The sequence below is a fragment of the Molothrus aeneus genome, chromosome 19 (genome assembly GCF_037042795.1).
Source record: "Molothrus aeneus isolate 106 chromosome 19, BPBGC_Maene_1.0, whole genome shotgun sequence".
Classification (NCBI taxonomy): domain Eukaryota; kingdom Metazoa; phylum Chordata; class Aves; order Passeriformes; family Icteridae; genus Molothrus; species Molothrus aeneus.
Window position 1 is genome coordinate 2,702,018 of NC_089664.1, and position 18,905 is coordinate 2,720,922.

Here is an 18,905-nt window from a genome sequence, read left to right on the forward strand (position 1 = left end):
TTCACTCTGTCCTTATCCTCATCCTCTGATAGGAGCGTTCCCAGCACGTGGGAATGCTCGACATGGGATATCCCAGAGATCTGGAGCTGATTCACCTCTGGAAGCAGCTGGAGCAAGGCAGCACCTCTGGAAGCACCACCTCCCTCCAGCCCTGGGAGGAGAAGGCACCTCTGGCTGGCAGCAGCTGTGCTAGGAGGTGATGGAGAGGAAAACCAAAACCCCCAGCTGCAGAGGCACAGAGGAGCAGCAGGGCTGGGTGACACCAGGTGGCCCTGCAGGAGCTGCCACACCCCGGGGCAGCCCATCCATCCCTCCCCTGCCCCAGGCACTGCAGCCCTACCTCCATCAGGTCTATGAGCCACAGGAGCCGCTCCTGGGGTGCGCCAGGGGGAGAGCAGAGGAAAACAAGCACAAAAGGGAAAATGTGCCATCAGGGAGGGTGCAGAACGAAGGAGAGAGCTGAGCAAACCCTGGCATGGCGCTGCCCCTGTCCCCAAACCCACCCCAGCCCCAGAACCCAGCCCTAGAACCCACCCCAGAACCCACACACAGAACCCACACACAGAACCCACCCCAGAACCCACACACAGAACCCACACACAGAACCCACCCCAGAACCCAGCCCCAGAACCCACACACAGAACCCACCCCAGAACCCACACACAGAACCCACCCCAGAACCCACCCCAGAACCCAGCCCCAGAACCCACACACAGAACCCAGCCCAGAACCCAGCCTCAGAACCCACACACAGAACCCAGCCCAGAACCCAGCCTCAGAACCCAGCCCCAGAACCCACACACAGAACTCACACACAGAACCCAGCCCAGAACCCAGCCCAGAACCCAGCCCCAGAACCCAGCCCCAGAACCCACACCCAGAACCCAGCCCCAGCTGCAGCCAGGGAGGGCTGGAGGGTGGAGGGAGCCCCTCCTGCCAGGGTGCTGGGGAGGGAACAGCAGCAGGGGCTGAGGGATCACTTTGGGAGCCCTGCCCACATCTCTCCTGCTATCCAAGCACCCATCCACCACGAGCTGGTGCTCTTTGCTTGGCAGCTGCTCCAGCAAGTGGGCACAGCCATGCTCAGTGGCAGCATTCCCATCCCCCTGGGTGGATCATCTCCACTCCATGGAGCAGGGTGTGCTCTCCCACCCCTGGGGACAGCTGCCACACGGCCAGGGAGGGCACAGGGGACACGTGCTCTGGAAGGAAGCTCTTAGAGCAGTAGTGCCCACTCCCTTCCCTGTGCCACAGCAGCACCCTGGTGTCCCTCCCTGAGCTCTGGGCTCCTGTGCCAGGTGGGGCTGGGCCCTTGGTCACACACTGGCCCAGGCAGGCGTGTTTGGCACGGGTTGTGCAGCACCAGGCACACCTGGAGCACGTGGCACAGCCCCAGGCATGGGCACAGCATGAGAGCAGGGTGTTACACTCAGCACACAACCCTGGCAGACCTGTGCCAGCCCTCAGAAGAATTTTCCCAGCAGCTCCTTGGAGAGCAGAGCAAAACTCACTTTGTTTATGCAGATCCAGAAAGGATCTCACTGAAATCCCTCCTGACCTGAGCAGGTGGCTTTCCTGTGGGCACTTGTGGATTTAACAGCATAAAAGCACAGCTCTGATGCTCTGACACTCTTTGAGGCCTCTCACAGGCAGGCAGAGCCCCAGGAAAGCCCCCTCCCCTCTCCCCCATGGGCTGTGCTGGGTGGACCCTCCCCAGCCGTACCCACCACCATGGGCTGCTTTGCTCGCTGAGCACAGAGCCCATTGTTCCCCCTTCTCTCCATGAAGGGTTTAATTTCCAAGGTTACTAATGCATTTATCATGAAAGGCATTTTATGGCGAGGAAATTAGTTTGGGGGCTGTGTGCCTGCACAGTCTGAGGTGATTACAGTAACTTAATTAGACAGTGCGTGCGACAGGGGCCTGGCAGAGACGTGGGAGTGCTGCTGCTGCTGAGTGCTGAGAGTGGGTGGCAATGGGATACAGCTGCCCAGCCACTGTGGCTCCCACTGGGATGGGGAGCAGGCAGCCAGCATCCTTAAGAGGTGATTTAGGAGCTGGTGAACAGCAGCAGGCAGGGCTGGGATTCCTGTGGGGATGCAGCTCCAGTGGATTTCTGGGAGCAAGGCAGGCTCTGTCCCTCACTGGGATGAAGGTGATGCCTCAGGTTTCAGCTTTTCTATGTTTCACATTCTGTGCTGTTTTAGTGTGTGGGTCTGGGCTCACATCAGGGGATGCTGAGCTCTGTGCACAGAGCAGGGAGACAAAACAATTCCTGCTCCAGCTGGGCACCAAGGACAAATGACCCAAATCTCAGCCCAGGAGCACAAACCCCGTGGGCTGGAGAGAGAAAAACAAGCAGGGTGGGACTGCAGGGGCTAAAGCTGGAATGGGACAATGAACTGCAAGATGCAAATGGAGCAGAACTGATCCAAGGCAGAGACCCCGTGCCTGGTTGTGCATTTTGGGACCATTTTGGTTCATCTTGGGTGCAGCCTGGCTGGGCTCTTGTGCTGCCCAAGGTGGATCCATGGAGGAGATGCTTTGAATAAATCCCTGCTTTATTCTTTAGCTCTGTCCAGCCTCTGCTCTAGGCCAGCCTGCACAGGGCATCAAAGGGACACACAGCCCTCAAGCAGGGCACAGCAGCACCTCAGTGTCAGGGGCACAGAGGCACCCAGAACCTCATGGCATCACCTACAAACCACCCAGAGTGCACAGAAAAATAACAGCCTTGGGGAACCCATGGGGGAAGCTGGAAGGGCTCCCTGTGGGGTGAAATGGCCTTGCAGCACTCAGGGAGAGCAGCTTGCTGTGGCACTGCCAGGAGGAGCTGCTGGAAGGAAGGGATGGGGCAGGAGGGACCTACCCTGGCCGAGCTGACGGTGGTGGCAGTGAAGTGGCTGCTGGAGGACGAGACGGTGTCGCTGTAGGACATCATGGAGTAGGAGTCGGGGCTGGGCCCCGCGGGCTGCCGGGCCTTCATGGACTCGATCTCCCTCTTGAGCACCAGGTTGTCAAAGCGGTCCAGGTCTTGTGGGGAGATCACCCCCCTCACCTCAGAGAGCAGTGAGAACTGGCCAGGCACACACAGAGCCACAGCCAGGTTGGAGCACAGTCACATTCCTGGGGAGCTGGGGGTCTCCCTCCCACCATGGTCAGCAGTGGCAATGGCAGGTGATGGAGGAGGTTTGGTCCTAAACGTTACCAGAAGCTCCTCTGCCACTGAACAGCAGCCTGCATCCCCACAGGGTGCCCAGAGAAGCTGTGGCTGCCCCTGCATCCCTGGCAGTGCCCAAGGCCAGGGCTTGGAGCAGCCTGGGACAGTGGAAGGTGTCCCTGCCATGGCAGGCATGGAACGAGGGGATTTTTATGGTCCCTTCCAAGCCAGACCAGGGTGGAATTCTGTGCTGGTTCCACGATTGTCACAGACATCTTTTATGAAAAATCCTTTCCTTAGGATTTTTCCTCCTGAGAAGCTGAGAGGCCTCAGGAACAAAATGTAACTAATGGTTATCTGCTGCTGTGGAATGCAACAGGTGCATCTGGGATTGGGCTCATGTGGTTGTTTCTAATTAATGGCCAATCACAGTCAGCTGGCTCGGCCTCTCTGTCCGAGCCACAAATGTCATCATTCTTTATTATTCTATTCTTAGCTGGCCTTCTGATGAAATCCTTTCTTCTATACTTTTTAGTATAGCTTTAGTATAATATATATGATAAAATAATAAATCAGCCTTCTGAAACATGGAGTCAGATCCTCGTCCCTTCCCTCATCCTGGGACCCCTGTGAACACTATCACACACGATAATGTGGATTTATCTGCCATACCCTCCCCTTTTCCCAGAGCAGATCACCTTGGAGGCACAGGCCCACACGGTGACAATGCCCACAGCAGGGCAGTGACTCTGCTCAGCCCACCAGCCCCCAGCAGCTGTCCCTGCCCTGGGGAGGGCCTCACCTTGGCGTGTGTGTTGAGCAGCTCAAAGAGGGCCATGACCAGAGCATCCACGGAGATGTTGCCCTCCTTGTACTCGTCCAGGTAGTAGCCCATGGTGGCCCTCTCCTGTTCGTTGAGCAGGTGCCGGGCCTGCTCCTCCAGCATCACCCGGCTCTGGTTCACCATGGTGCTCAGGGTCACCTGCGAGCCGGCCAGGCCCCGGTAGAACACGGGCTGCAGGGCACAGGGGACAGCCTTGGGGCAGTGGCAAGGAGGGCAGAGCTCTGCTGAGCCAGCTGGGCCAAGCAGGGCCCCTGCTCTGGGCTCTGCCACCAGCCCTCCCTGCCAGCACTGCCTGCAGGGCAGCTGGGAGCCAGACTGCAAGGAGGATTTTGGGGAGGACAGGAGGAAGGTACCCCCAGGTACCCCCCATCAGCCTTTCAGTGTCACCACTTGTTTGGGAAAGTCCAGAGCCAAGATCAGAGGAGCTGAGCTTTGCTCTCTGGGACAGGGACAGGAGCCAGGGCACGGCTGGGGCTGGGCCAGGGCAGCTCAGGCTGGAGCTCAGGGCAAGGTTCTTCCCCCAGAGGGTGCTGGCACTGCCCAGGCTGCCCAGGGAATGGGCACGGCCCCGAGGCTGCCAGAGCTGCAGGAGCCTTTGGGCAGCGCTGCCAGGGATGCCCAGGCTGGGGCTGCTGGGGGGTCTGGGCAGGGACAGGGGCTGGGCTGGGGGATCCCTTCAGTCCCTCCCAGCTCAGGATATTCTGTGGACTCCGATTCCCTCAGTTCATGCAGCACCAGTTGAGTTTCCCATCCCTTTTCAGCAAGTGGAGATCCTGTCTCCCCACCAGGCAGTGATTAAATTCCAGTCTGTGTTCCTCCCTGGCAGAACTGGGGAAACTGTGGCCACAGAAGACAGGCCAGCTCCCCATCCTGTGGAAAAGGCACATTTGCCCCCACTGCCAGCTTGAAGCAGACCCTAGTGGAGAAAGAGCCACTGGCAACCAAAGCAGCCCCAGGGAGAGACAAGCCTGGCTGCAGATGAAAGAGTTTTTCCCTTTGAGAGGGATTTCTGAGGGGAGGTCCTTAGTGTTTCCTCCCAGGCAGAGCTGGCACAGGGATATGGAACCAGACAAGACCCTGACTATCCCAGAGACAGAGAGGAGTTGAGGCTGGGGAACATGTTTTGCCAGCAAAGAGTACAAAGCTGTTATCAGTGAGAGCCACCTGTGAAACCTCCCTGCTTAATTTCCATTTAAAAGCAATGTGCTTTGCAAGGAGGTGTCGAGGAGATGCTGGCACAGAGCTGCAGGCACAGCACGGGGTGAGTCCCTGTGCCTGGTGAGCTGGGGAGGGCTGGGACAGAGCCCTGCAGCTCCCAAGGCCAACAGACAGCCCCCATGAGGCCAGTCATGGTCACCTCTGCAGGGTGGAGGGGTCCCCACAGTCCTTGTCCATGGGTGATCATTGCCCCTTGCCCATGAAGGCTGGAGGGCACCAGATGTGTCCTCCAGAAGTGGCACAGGAGAGGGGACACCACTGTGTCACTGTAGAACACAGCATGGGGAGGAGAAAAGCCCATTAAAATCCCAAACCAGCATCCCTGCTGTAAGAATGGCCCTCCCTCCCATGGAAATAAACCACAATAGCAGTGATAATTTCCCAAGGATCAGGAGTGTCTTACCCTGGCTGCCACGTCCATGGCATGGTCACCCACTGCCCTGCGAGGAGGGAGAAGATCAGTTAGCCCTGAGTGCCTGGCACCTGGCACCTGCTCTCCTCTCTGGAGAGCCACAAGCTTCTGGCAGGGACAAGGGGAAGGGACTGTGGATGTGACAAGTTGGTCAGAGAGTGAAACAGATAACTATGTCAGCCATTGTTCAGGGAAAAGCTGTGGGAAGCTCAGAGAAAATAATTAAAACAATTCTTATGTTAAGTCTCTGCAGCTGGTGTTTGTGAACATGTGGAACGTGTTCTACGTGATATTTATGGAAAGATGGTGTTGCTCCTAATTAACCAAATGGGTGACAGGTGTTATTAGAACCAGTCAGGTTGTGGGTGAATGATGTTGCTTATAAAAATGTGAAGTTTTGTAATAAAGGAGCTTTTATGCCTTCTGAAAATGCATGGAGTTGTGTCACCTTCATTCCTGTTCCTGACTCAGTGGTGACATCAGACAGCACAACCTTGTCCACACCTGCTGCACCCAACAGGCCAGAGATGCTTCCCTGACACAGGAGCAGACCCCAGAATGGGAGCTCCATGGACAGCCTGGGGGTCCCCATCCTCCCAGGGGCTCTGAGCTGACAGACCCCCCAAAAAGCCTTGGTCTTAGACTGGAAATGGGGCTGTGTATTCAATTCCTATCTGTCAGAGCTGGGGCAGTTCTCTGCTGTCCATGGGCAGTTTTTTCTTGATCTCTCCCACAGCCAATCCTCCCTGCAGGAGATCTCTGCTGTCCATGGCCACTGAGTGTCCCTGCAGGGCTGATCCAATTCCAGCATCCCATGGGGAGATGCTGCGCCCAGGGCAGGAGCCAAGCATTCCTACCTGGATCCAATGTGAGCCTGGCACAGCACAGCAGCCTTTGCCCAGTGCATTGCCAGAGGAGCAGCTTCTGCTGCCCTGCATGGCCAGAGGGAGCCCAGGCCCATCTCCAGCAGCCCTGGAGCTGCAGAGGAAAACTCCCCCCTTGTGCAGGATCCCTGCTCCAGCAGAACCACAGCTGGCACTGCAGGAGGGCTGAGCCCCCATGGGATGGGGCTGTGCCACCCCCTGACACACAGGGGACAGGGACAGCTCTGACTCTGGCAGTGGTGTTTGGTTGTTGTTTGTGCTATTGCATTTGTATTTTTAATTTTCCTAGTAGAGAACTGTTATTCCTATTCCCATATCTTTGCCCGAGAACATCTTAATTTCAAAATTATAATAATTTGAAGGAAGAGGGTTTACATTGTCCATTTCAGGGGAGGTTCCTGCCCTCCTTAGCAGACACCTGTCTGTTCAATCCCACTCAGCCCCCCAGGCCCTTACCCTGCAGAGCTGAGCAGGGTCTCCCCGAGCTGGGAGCTGCTGATCCAGCGGGTCTCATCCACGGTGGTGCGGGCATGGGGCAGGCGCCCGATGTCCTTCACCGTCATCATCAGGTGCCGTGAGGACTTGAGCAGCTTCACGGCCTCGTCGTGGGGGATGCTCAGGAAGCTCCGGCCATTCACCTCCAGGATCTGGTCTCCCACCTGTGGAATGAGGATGGACTGAGCCTGGCAAGTCCCTGGAGCTCTCCTGTTGGGAATAACTTTCCTGTCCCAGCAGGGTGGTGCTGCCCAGTCTAGGCCAGCTCCACAGGGGGATGCAGCAGCTGGAGGGACCAGGGACAATGCTGCTGGGTGGAGATCATTTTCACTGTCATATTTTCTGAAAAATCCTCTTTGCCCAGGAGTTCTCTCCTGGGAAGCTCAGAAGCCTCAGAGAAAAAGGAAAACAATATTATCTCATCTGCTTCTCCTGTGTTTTGCTGCTTTGGAATGTGGTTGGAGATTGTTTATCCAACATGTGAATTGTTTTGACTTAATGACCAATCACAGTCAGGCAGTGTCAGGACTCTGGAAGGAGTTCACATCCTCTGGAAAAATCCCTTCACCCAGGGTTTTTCTCCTGGGAATCTAAGCCTCAAAGAAAAGGAAAACAATTCTCATCTCATTTGCTTCTCCTGTGTTGTGCTCATGTGGAATATGTTTGGAGATTGTTTACCCACAGGTGATTGTTCCATTGGATTCTGCTGGGAGTTGTTTTCACTCTTTGGCCAATCAGGGCCAAGCTGTGTCAGGACTCTGGAGAGAGTCAGGAGTTTTCATTATTATTTTGTTAAGCCTTCTGTCTGGATCCTTCCTCTATTCTTTAGTATAGTTTAGTATAGCATTCTTACTATAATATAGAATTTAAAATAATAAATTAGCCTTCTAAGAACATGGAGTCAGATTCATCATTTCCTTCCTGCCATGGGGAACCCTGAAAATACCACAGATCATCCCTCAAGCTGGCAGCCAGTGAGGCTGGAGGGGCCTGTTGAGGATCCCAGCTCAGACTGATCTGCCCAGTCTCCTCCACCAACCAGACCAACCCCAAAGAACATCAAGGCCTCCAGCCCAGTCCCTGCTGCTGCTCTGGGATGTCAGGAACCATCTGTGGTGGCCCCAGCCCTCAGATCTCTGCATGCAGCAGGGAGGGGCTCACCACAGCCTCCATCACAAACTGCAGCATCTGGCACAGCTGCATTCCATCTCTCCTCTGCTGTTTCCTCCCCTAAGAGATTTCATTCTTTGGACAAGGCCTTTGCTGGAATCAGGAGCTGCCCTGACAGCCTGGCCTTGTTTGAGACACAGCACCCATCTGGTGTTTCACCCTTCATCCCAGGTCCTCTTCCTCTGTGCTCCCAGGGCATCCAGGGCTGCTCCTCCTCACTCCCGTATCACAATTCATCCTATTCCTGATAAACCACATTTTTGAAACTGCCCTTTCCTATCTTTGCTTAACCACAGGCCTCAGCTCAGCTCTACCAAAACACAGCATGGATTTTCTCCTTGCCTGGCCAGCAAGGAGACACAGGGAGAGAAAAGTTGCAGAGAAGTGAAACAAATGATCAGTGGCAGATGAAGGTGCCTGTGAAAGGACAGATGGAAGAGATTAGGCCTGTTAAATTTAGAGAGGAGATCATGTGGGGGGCTGGAAGGAGCTATACAAAATAATGCTGGCAATAATGAGAAGCCAGGGAAGGGCTCCTGTTTGCCCTTCCCTCTGCTCAAAGGACAGAGGAGGCTCAGGGAGGATGCTCAGAGTGGTGCTGAGAGGAAAAAGGACCTGCAGCAGGAGCATCATGGAGTCATTTGGGTTGAAAAAGGCCTTTAGGATCATTGAGTCCAGAAGCAGAGAGCTCAGCTCCATGTTCAGCTCCATCCAGGGACCCTGAGTGGATTTGCCTCATTCTTCACCATAAAGTTCCATGGTTTGTGTTGGAAGTGACCTAAAACATCCCAGAAGTGTGAAGGGAGGGATCCCAGGGGAAAGCAAATGACACAAATGACCCCAACCATGGGGCTCCACAAAAATCTCAGTTTCTCTTTGAGCTCTGTCAGCTTTAAATCCACTGTCAGAAAATTGCTGGCTACCTGTGGATTCTTTGCTTCTTTTCTGCCAGGGTCAGGATTAAAGCACAAGATGATATTTCTTGTTGAGACTCAGATGTTTATCAGTTCTTATCCATGTCACAGTCTCACAAACCGTGAGTTCTACAGCACTTCACTCTACAAACTAAAAATGGAGCCCCATCTCTCTCTCTACAAGGCCTTTTAAGGATAAACTGTCCAATTAAGAAATGACACCTAAATTATTTTTACTTTTAACTCAATAACCAACCACTCATGGCCTGCAATGTGGGCTTTTTTATCCAATTACACAAAACCACCCAAACCCATTGAGAAGAAGGTGAAGGAGAAGGAGAAGAAAGTGAAGAAGAAGGTGAAGAAGAAGGACCAGCCTCTTCTCTAAAACCTCCATCTTGCATCACATATATTACTATATTTTAAACCCTTAAACTCTAAGTTTCCCACCCTGTGATATCACACACTTCTATTCCAACTCCACACCCACAATCCCAGTCCTGCCATTCCATTTTGGAAGCCTCCCCACGTCCTCAGGTCAATGCAGTGTTCTCCTGGGGGTCAGTGTCTGTCAGCACAGAAATCTGAAATTCTCAGTAACCAGGGTTCCAAGAGCTACCAATGTAACAGGGGAGAGGAATTATGCCAGGGGCTGAAATGCCAAGAGAAACCCCCACTCAGGTGCACAAATATCATCTCCCAGGCCTTTCTGATCCATCAGGGGTGCCCTGGAGTGGATTTTGCTGCTCAAACAAGGAGCACAGAGTTCACTGCAGCACCAAAACAATAAAAATCCAAATTTGATTAGGCAGTTTTATTGCAATTATGAATCTTTAATGGTTTTCCATAGCAGGGATTAAATTTGCATGTTTTTTTTGGTTCAGGACAGTTACATGGGTTTAATAATCTTTAATTTCTCCTTTTAAGAGTGAACCAAGAGGAGCCTGGCACGCTCTTGTAACATCAGGGAGACCAGAGGGGCCCTGGATTTTTTGCTAATTAACATAGATAATTATAGTTTTCCCCCAAAGTCAAGTGGGAAAGTAACAAAAAATCTGCAGAGAAGCAAAAGAACCATCGACTACAACAAAAGCTGACCCTGAGAAATGATTTGCTGTATTCACAGCTCCAAACTGGCACAGAATAAAAGAAATAATAATAAGACACACACACACACACAAAAGTTATAATAAAACACAGGAAAATTATTGCCCTGGATATTTCAGGAACTACTTTTCAGTTGTGCTCAGCTAATGGTGGGTGGATACCCAGGATGTGCTGAATGCTTGAACACCTCTGAAAATGTGGATTACTCTCATTTCCCAGGGAAAATTGTAGCCTGAAATGCAGGGGCTGAACACGACACGCTAAAGGTGACACACCATGAGAAAAAGAGAGTTTGGAAATTACACCTCAATGACAGCCCTGGCTCCTGCTCCTTCTGGAGACAGTGGGGAAGGGGAGGTGCAGTCAAGAGAAACGTGATGGGCTTCAGACAAGGGTTCTGAGCAGCAGAAATAATCAGAATTTGCTTGGAAAAATTCTCTTTAATCAGAGTTTGCTCTGAAAAATTCTCTTTAAAATAATCAGAATTTGCTCTGGGGGAAATTCAATCATACAGACAGAAAAACAGGCAAGAGATTTTAAATGTGAGTTAAGGTTAAAAGACAGCAAAGTGAGCTGGGAATAACAGGGCCAAGGGGATGATGCCAAATGGGTTGGCACTGGCAGCAGTCCTGTTTAATGCCACTAAAGTGCCAGCAGAGAGGCTAAATGACACTGGACATAGCATTAAAGTAGAAGGAACCTCTCTGCAGCACAAATAATTACCAAAAGCCCTTAAGAAATTAAAGATACGGGCAGGAAAATGTATGGATCAATTTAGAATTGACCAAATGAAGGCTCCCAGTAAATAAGGGAGTGCTCAGCTTCTCCAGGAGGGAAATGGCTCAGGGCAGATGATCCAGATGATTCATGTGGGAAGGGTCCAGGACAGACCTGTGCCATTCACATTCTCTGGAAAAATCCCTTCACCCAGGGTTTTTCTCCTGGGAAGCTGAGAAGCCTCAGAGAAAAGGAAAACAATTCTCATCTCATTTGCTTCTCCTGTGCTGTGCTCATGTGGAATGTGTTTGGAGATTGTTCACCCACAGGTGATTGTTCCATTGCATTCTGCTGGGAGTTGTTTTCACTCTTGGGCCAATCAGGGCCAAGCTGTGTCAGGGCTCTGGAGAGAGTCAGGAGTTTTCATTATTATCTTTTTAGCCTTCTGTCTGGATCCTTCCTCTATTCTTTAGTATAGTTTAGTATAGAATTCTTTAATATAATATAGTATCATGAAATAATAAATGAGCCTTGTGAGAACATGGAGTCAGATGCATCATTCCTGCCTTCAATGGGGCATTTTCCTGCAAATCCAACACAGGACAGGGAATGAAGGGGCCATGGCTGGCTCAAAATGGGTCCTTTCCTCAAACACTGCAGCCCAAAGAGGGGAGATGAGAGCCTAGGGAGGGAAGGGGCTCTCTGGGGTGGCAGTGCTCGTGTGTGGCTGCATTTCTCTCCACAGAGAAAAGCAAGGCACAACTTCCCAAGGATGTTTTGTGGGAATCATAACGAGGAATCTCAGAGAAAGAACAAACAGTTCTTGTCTCAATTGCTGCTCCTCTTGTTGAACTCATGTGGAATGCATTCTGGGGATTCTTTGACCAATTGCATCCACGTGTGTTTGTCAGGACTGTCAGCAGACAATCACATTTGGTGGAGTTGGGTACTTGTGCAGTTTCAGTTTAGATGTAGTGTAATATAGTATAGAATAATACAGTATAATAAAGAATTAATTAGCCTTCTGATATCAATGGAGTTAGATGCATCATTCTTCCCTTCCATGGGGGTTGCTTGCTTTTCCAATAGTTGTGGCACTCCTGGGGGGGAGGTTTTTGATGGCCTCCCAGGAGAGGAGATTTCTGTCCCCATCTAGGTGACACCACTGAAAGGACCAGGAGAAATGTCTCATCTTGGGTACCACAAACTCCTGAGTGACTTTGTCACTTTGCAGCTCATTCCCAAACTCTGAGGAGCCACAAGGTTTTTACTCCATCTTCTCTTTTTCTAGGAGATTTGTCTGTGTTCAGACCTCAAAGCTCACTGCAGCTTTCAAGGGGTGGCTTTGGGATGAGTTTGCAGATGACACCAAATGTGTCCAGGGAAGGGAATGGAGCTGGGAAGGGTCTGGAGCCCCAGGAGAGGCTGAGGGAGCTGGGCAGGGGCTCAGCCTGGAGCAAAGGAGGCTCAGGGGGCCCTTGTGGCTCTGCACAGCTCCTGCCAGGAGGGGACAGCCGGGGAACAGGGGCAGGAGCAGAGGGAGCGGCCTCAGGCTGGGCCAGGGGGGCTCAGGGGGGATATTTAAGAAAAAATCTCCACCAAAAGGGTTGAAAGGGCTCCAAAGTCCCCATCCCTTGAAGGATTTAAAGTCATGTGGATGTGGCACCTGGGGACATGGGGCAGTGGTGGCCTTGCAGTGCTGGAGGAATGGTTGGACACGATGATCTTGGAGATCTTCAGCCTAAATTACTCTTTGTTCTATGACAGCCAGTGCTGAGGTAAAATCATTCAGCTCTTCCTATTTACAGTCTCCCTGTTCCTCTCCTCTCATATCTGGATAAATATGGATCATGATTTCCACCCCAGCCCTCGTTCTGGGAACTCAATATTGAGTTGTTTGCTCAGAGCGAGCTCCCTGGAATCTGCTATTTCTGATCTAAAGGTCAAGCAGAGCAAACAAAAATGGCTTAAGGACAAAAAAGAACCCCAATCCTGACAAAACACAGCACCAGGAAAAATGAGCAAAGAAGAAATGAGGGCCAGCAGGGCCAGGAACAGCATCAGGAGCTCAGCTCGTGCCAGCACCACTGGGGACAGCAGGAAGGAGGCAGGAAGGGCAGGAGCTGAAAGCAAACGAGGCTGAGTCACCCCCCTCCTCTAACCCCCACTTCTTCACTCTCAGAACTTCCTCGGAGGCAGCAGATTTTCAACCATGCCCCAAGAACACATTGTCAGAAGTTTCATGAATGAATAAACATCGAGAAGGCCAAGGGCAAGCCTATGAATATTGAGTTATTGACTGAGTGCAGAGCTCCAGCCTGGTTTTGGCTGCAGTTCTGCCTGCTGAGGGAGCAGGACAGCAGCACCTGAACCAACACCAGCAGGGCTGCAGCTCCTCTGGGACCCTCATCTCAGGGTCTTGGTCCTTGTTCCTGGAGCTGGGAAAAGTTTCTGAGCCTCAGAGAAACTTCTTTGGTTTTGCCTGGCTTTCAGTAGCTTTTGTTTGTCCTTCCATCAAAATTTAAGGGAAGTGGTTTTTATTTATTAATTATTTAATTATGAATTATTTATTTTTGTTATTATTTGAAGAGTCTGAAATTCTGATTTGGTGCGATAGATACAAGGAGCTAAAAATGAAATGTCTGACAAAATTACAGATTGGTTTGGGTTAAAAGGGACCTCAAAGCCCATCCAGAGCCATTCCTGCCATGGCAGGGACACCTCCCACTGTCCCAGGGTGCTCCCAGCCCTGTCCAGCCTGGCCTTGGGCACTGCCAGGGATCCAGGGCTTGCCCACCCTCCCAGGGAAGGATTTCTGCCTTTTCTCTCATCTAAACATCACCTCAGAATCAGCTTCCCATCAACCCAGCCAGGCTGTGTTGAGCCCATATTGAGCAATCCCACAATATTTCCATTTCAGAGAGCAACAAATTACCTGGAAATCTCATTTATCCACCAGTTCTTGCTTCCTTGTGCCATCACATCCCTTCCACCACCACCTGGAGCAGCAATCTACACCCCACCATGTCTAACAGAAGGACCTAAAAAGCCTTTTTTACCTCCAAACCTCCAGGCAGCACTGAATTTACAGCCTGTAGCATACACAAATCAGGAGGGGAAGCAGCTGTGAGCATCTGAAATCCCACCAAGGCTGGCATCCAGCACAGCACGAGCCTGCTGGACACACAAATCACTGCCTGGAGAGCACAGCAGCAGGGGGGGATCTCCAGAATCAACCAGCAGAGGCTCAGGTGTGCAAACAACAGTGCCAGGACCTGGGGGGGACAGGGCAGGGAACTGGCACTGCTCTGGCTGCTGAGTGTGGGTGTTTGCTGGAATTCCAAGCAGGCAGGGAGGGATTCAGCCAGGAGTTCTACTGTTGGGACTGTCCCTGTGACATCTCCTCACTGCCAGGGGATGCAAAAGGAATAAAAGCAGAGATTTTCCCTGTGCAGCAAAACCAGGGAACAGAAAAAACACCAAGGAAAACAATGCAGCTTCTTCTTTCTCATGCTGCATTTAAACTTTCAGGCTTCTGGGGTTTAGGGGATGGATCCTGACCCTGGCACAGGGACAAACACCCCTGGCAGCTCCAGGCAGTCCCTCCCCTTCCACCTCTACAAATTGTCCTGTGCCTCTTCTTGTCCCTGCCTCAAAATCCTGTGCCCCAGAGCACTGCCCCTCTTGCTGATGAGGCCACCAACATCCCTGGGACACAGCTGGGGCCCAGCCAGGGCTGTGGGCAGAGGTGCCAGCCTGACCTCTGGGGTTCTGCAGGGAGCTGGCAGCAGCATTCCTGCAGCCTGGAGAGCACTGTGCCATCCCCAGGATGCCCTGGAGAGCACTCTGCCATCCCCAGGATGCCCTGGAGAGCACTGTGCCATCCCCAGCATGCCCTGGAGAGCACTGTGCCATCCCCAGGATGCCCTGGAGAGCACTGTGCCATCCCCAGGATGCCCTGGAGAGCACTGTGCCATCCCCAGCATGCCCTGGAGAGCACTCTGCCATCCCCAGGATGCTCTGGAGAGCACTGTGCCATCCCCAGCATGCTCTGGAGAGCACTGTGCCATCCCCAGCATGCCCTGGAGAGCACTCTGCCATCCCCAGGATGCTCTGGAGAGCACTGTGCCACCTCCAGCATGCCCTGGAGAGCACTGTGCCATCCCCAGCATGCCCTGGAGAGCACTCTGCCATCCCCAGGATGCCCTGGAGAGCACTCTGCCACCTCCAGGATGCCCTGGAGAGCACTCTGCCATCCCCAGCATGCCCTGGAGAGCACTCTGCCATCCCCAGGATGCTCTGGAGAGCACTCTGCCACCTCCAGGATGCCCTGGAGAGCACTGTGCCATCCCCAGCATGCTCTGGAGAGCACTCTGCCATCCCCAGCATGCTCTGGAGAGCACTGTGCCATCCCCAGCATGCTCTGGAGAGCACTGTGCCACCTCCAGCATGCCCTGGAGACCACTCTGCCATCCCCAGGATGCTCTGGAGAGCACTCTGCCATCCCTAGGATGCTCTGGAGAACACTGTGCCATCCCCAGCATGCCCTGGAGAGCACTGTGCCATCCCCAGGATGCCCTGGAGAGCACTCTGCCATCCCCAGCATGCCCTGGAGAGCACTGTGCCATCCCCAGCATGCCCTGGAGAGCACTGTGCCATCCCCAGGATGCTCTGGAGAGCACTGTGCCACCTCCAGCATGCCCTGGAGAGCACTGTGCCATCCCCAGCATGGCCTGGAGAGCACTCTGCCATCCCCAGCTGCCCAGGGATGAGGTGGAGTCTCATCCCAACCCCACCTGGACACATTCCTGGTCACCTGCCACCCTCTCTGGGATCACTCTCACCTTCAAGCCAGTGCTCTCTGCCTCGGAGCCCTTGTCCACGCCCGTGATGTAGATGCCCAGGGAATATTCTGCCCCTCCTCGGATCATGAGGCCCAGGGATTTCCCTTCATTCAGGACCAGGTTCACCTGCAGGGGAACAGGAAGAGACATTGATGTGGTGTCCAAAGCAGGGGTGGGACACAGCCACAGAGCTGGGCTGGACAGCAGCTCCTGTGGGATTGAGGAGGCAGTGGGAAGCAGGAGGAAAAGCTCTGGCGGCTGAGAAGTTCAGCTACATGAGGGGCAGCACATGGGGGTGGATTGTCAGGCAGGATCTTTAATGGAAAACTCTTCCCCCCAACCCAGGGAGGTGTGATGTCTTGGAGTGGCTACCTAGAACAGAGGCTAGAGCAGATAAAGACAATAGAAGTATTTATTAAAGGCCAGCAAATCAGCTGGTCCACAGTAGTTTTCCACTCTCTCCTCTTACAGGTTGTCTGGAGTTTCCTTCATTTGCCTCACAATCATCACAAGGACCCTGAAGACCCCAACAGGAGCTCTGGCCTGGCTGAGGTGGACGTTTTCTGGATGTTTTGTGATTGTTTGCAGGTGTGCTCACTGTGCCTTCACAGAGCACTGCTTTGAACAGGTTCTGATAAATGGTGCTTGTCCTTGCACACCCACACCTGCCCCACAGGTTCTGATAAATGGTGCTTGTCCTTGCACACCCACACCTGCCCCACAGGTTCTGATAAATGGTGCCTTGTCCTGGCACACTCACACCTGCCCCACAGGTTCTGATAAATGGTGCCTTGTCCTTGCACACTCACACCTGCCCCACAGGTTCTGATAAATGGTGCCTCGTCCTTGCACACTCACACCTGCCCCACAGACTGAGGGGTCTCAACACAATGGCCCATGGATCTTCCCCACCTTTTGGCCAGATGCCTCTCCTTTGGATTGAGACTCTGTAAACTGGAACTGTTGAGAGGACTTTGGTGAACCCCCATGAACGGTGAATCTGTGGTTGGACCATGAGGATTCCATTTTGTTGGTAGCTATATTCCCCTTCCCCTCTTTGACTTTCTATCTTTTATTTTCTTTTCTGATCCCTCTATTGCATTTGCTGTTGGCCCTCAATAAAGGTGCATTTGTTGTGATTAAACTGCCAGTCCCCTGCTGTTTGTATTGTGCACTTTTGGGATCTGGAAATGAACCATCACGACCCTGCTTGCCCTAGTGGATGGTGACACAGGTGCACCCCTGGGGCAGAGACCTGAGAACAACCCCCAAAACCCCAGGAGCAGCAGTGGGGTGGTGCCAGGCAGCACTGGCTGTGAATTCCCCCTCTGGCATTGCTGCCTGAGCAAACAGAGCCATTATCCCCTATTGGATTTGCAGGGAATGTCCCAACAGAGTCAGGAATGATGAATCTGACTCCATGTTCTCACAAGGCTGATTTATTACTTTATGATACTATATTATATTAATGAATACTATACTATACTAAAGAATAGAGGAAGGATCCAGACAGAAGGCTTAACAAGAGAATAATGAAAACTCCTGACTCTCTCCAGAGCCCTGACACAGCTTGGCCCTGATTGGCCAAAGAGTGAAAACAACTCCCAGCAGAATGCAATGGAACAATCACCTGTGGGTGAACAATCTCCAAACACATTCCACATGAGCACAACACAGGAGAAGCAAATGAGATGAGAATTGTTTTCCTTTTCTCTGAGGCCTCTCAGCTTCCCAGGAGAAGAATCCTGGGTGAAGGGATTTTATCAGAGAATGTGAATGGCACAATCCCCTCCACCCAGCCTGGCATGAGCCCAGCTCCAGCCCTCTGCCCTTCCCTGGGCAGAGCTGACTGTGCAGGGCCACTCCAGGCACTCCCCACAGGACAAACCCCACAGGGATAATCATGCACCTGATTATCTCCAATTAACAACCCTTTCCATAGATCCAGCACATCCTGCAGCAGCCATTTCATACTTCCCACAACCTGCCAGCAGCACCTGGGCAGATGTTCTCCCCACCAAATGCTGATTGCAAACCCAACTTCCATCTGCCTTCATCCACCCTCTCTTCCTCACAGGCCTGACAATATCTGGGTGTTCAGGTGGGAATTTGGAGAGCAGAGTAATCCTGTGCTCAGCCCCCTCAAGGACTCTCCATTTAAATTGGCCTTTGTTCACTCCCTGCATGACACTTTTAAAATGAGTAATTCCGGGGTTATTTTTTTGCTTTGCTCCCAAGTTTTGAGTCACTTCTGGATAAAAGCAGACAGCAGGAATAAAAACAAATGAGAAAAGCCAAAATGTGTTTCACACTGATAGAAACAGCCAGAAACAAGCTGTTTGTGAAGGGCTTTTATATTTAAACCCTTTTACTGCAGTCAAACCAAAATCTTGAACATTTACCTGGATGGAAAAATAATTCCCAGCTTCAGGTCAGTAATTAATCCATCTTTCTAGAGGACACAGCATCACAGAGGGAATTCAGGCCAGCCTTAGAGTGGCTGGTATTGAAAACCATTTTCTGTCTTGGTGACAGAAACACAGAAATCAGCAGCAGGACACAAATCTACTTAAGGCTCCAAATTCTGGATTTAGAGAAATGGATGCAAAGCTGGAATAAGAACTGTAAAACATCAACTACCTGTACCAGCATCCTTCTCTCAAAAACCTGATGTTCCCTGGGTTTCCTTTCGCTGCTTTAAAGGGCAGAAAGTGCTGGAAACAATTTTAGCATGGAAGGATTATAAAGGAATTACAGAGACCTTCATGCTCCAGGCTGGGGAGATGAGCTGGGCACTGAACCCACCAAAAGGAGCAGCTGCCTGTCACATCCAAGGGCACTTTGGTTTTCTCTTCACAGGGAAACCTTGCTCTGGACCACAGAACACTTGGCTGAGTGCTTTTGAAAATTAGGAAAAGATTCAACTTTACTGAAATGCTGTTATGGGGAAATTTAGGATTTCCCTGCTGTAAGTTTTTCACCCCATCGTGGCTGTGCCTCTCAAAAAATCCCCCAGCAGTTTGGGAAAAAATGACAAGTTAGAGAAATGCAGCAAGGTGCCTGGAATCACAGATCACACCAGAATAGACTGGGAATGGCAAAATTCCCTCTGTAAGTGCCCAAATGACATTTCTGTGTGC

The 18,905-nt window shown here is 52.1% G+C and overlaps 1 protein-coding gene across 2 annotated transcripts in view; it reads right to left on the minus strand.

Annotated features, from left to right (window-relative positions):
- WHRN (whirlin) overlaps positions 1–18,905 on the minus strand; it is a 58,047-nt gene that overhangs the window by 11,568 nt on the left and 27,574 nt on the right. For both annotated transcript variants that reach the window (XM_066563020.1, XM_066563019.1), the window contains exons 3-8: positions 15,766–15,891; positions 6,975–7,177; positions 5,626–5,662; positions 3,963–4,175; positions 2,870–3,076; positions 341–373 (exon numbers count right to left, since the gene is read on the minus strand). In XM_066563020.1, coding sequence (XP_066419117.1) covers positions 341–373; positions 2,870–3,076; positions 3,963–4,175; positions 5,626–5,662; positions 6,975–7,177; positions 15,766–15,891 — 819 coding nt within the window. The remainder of the gene's footprint in view (positions 1–340; positions 374–2,869; positions 3,077–3,962; positions 4,176–5,625; positions 5,663–6,974; positions 7,178–15,765; positions 15,892–18,905) is intronic.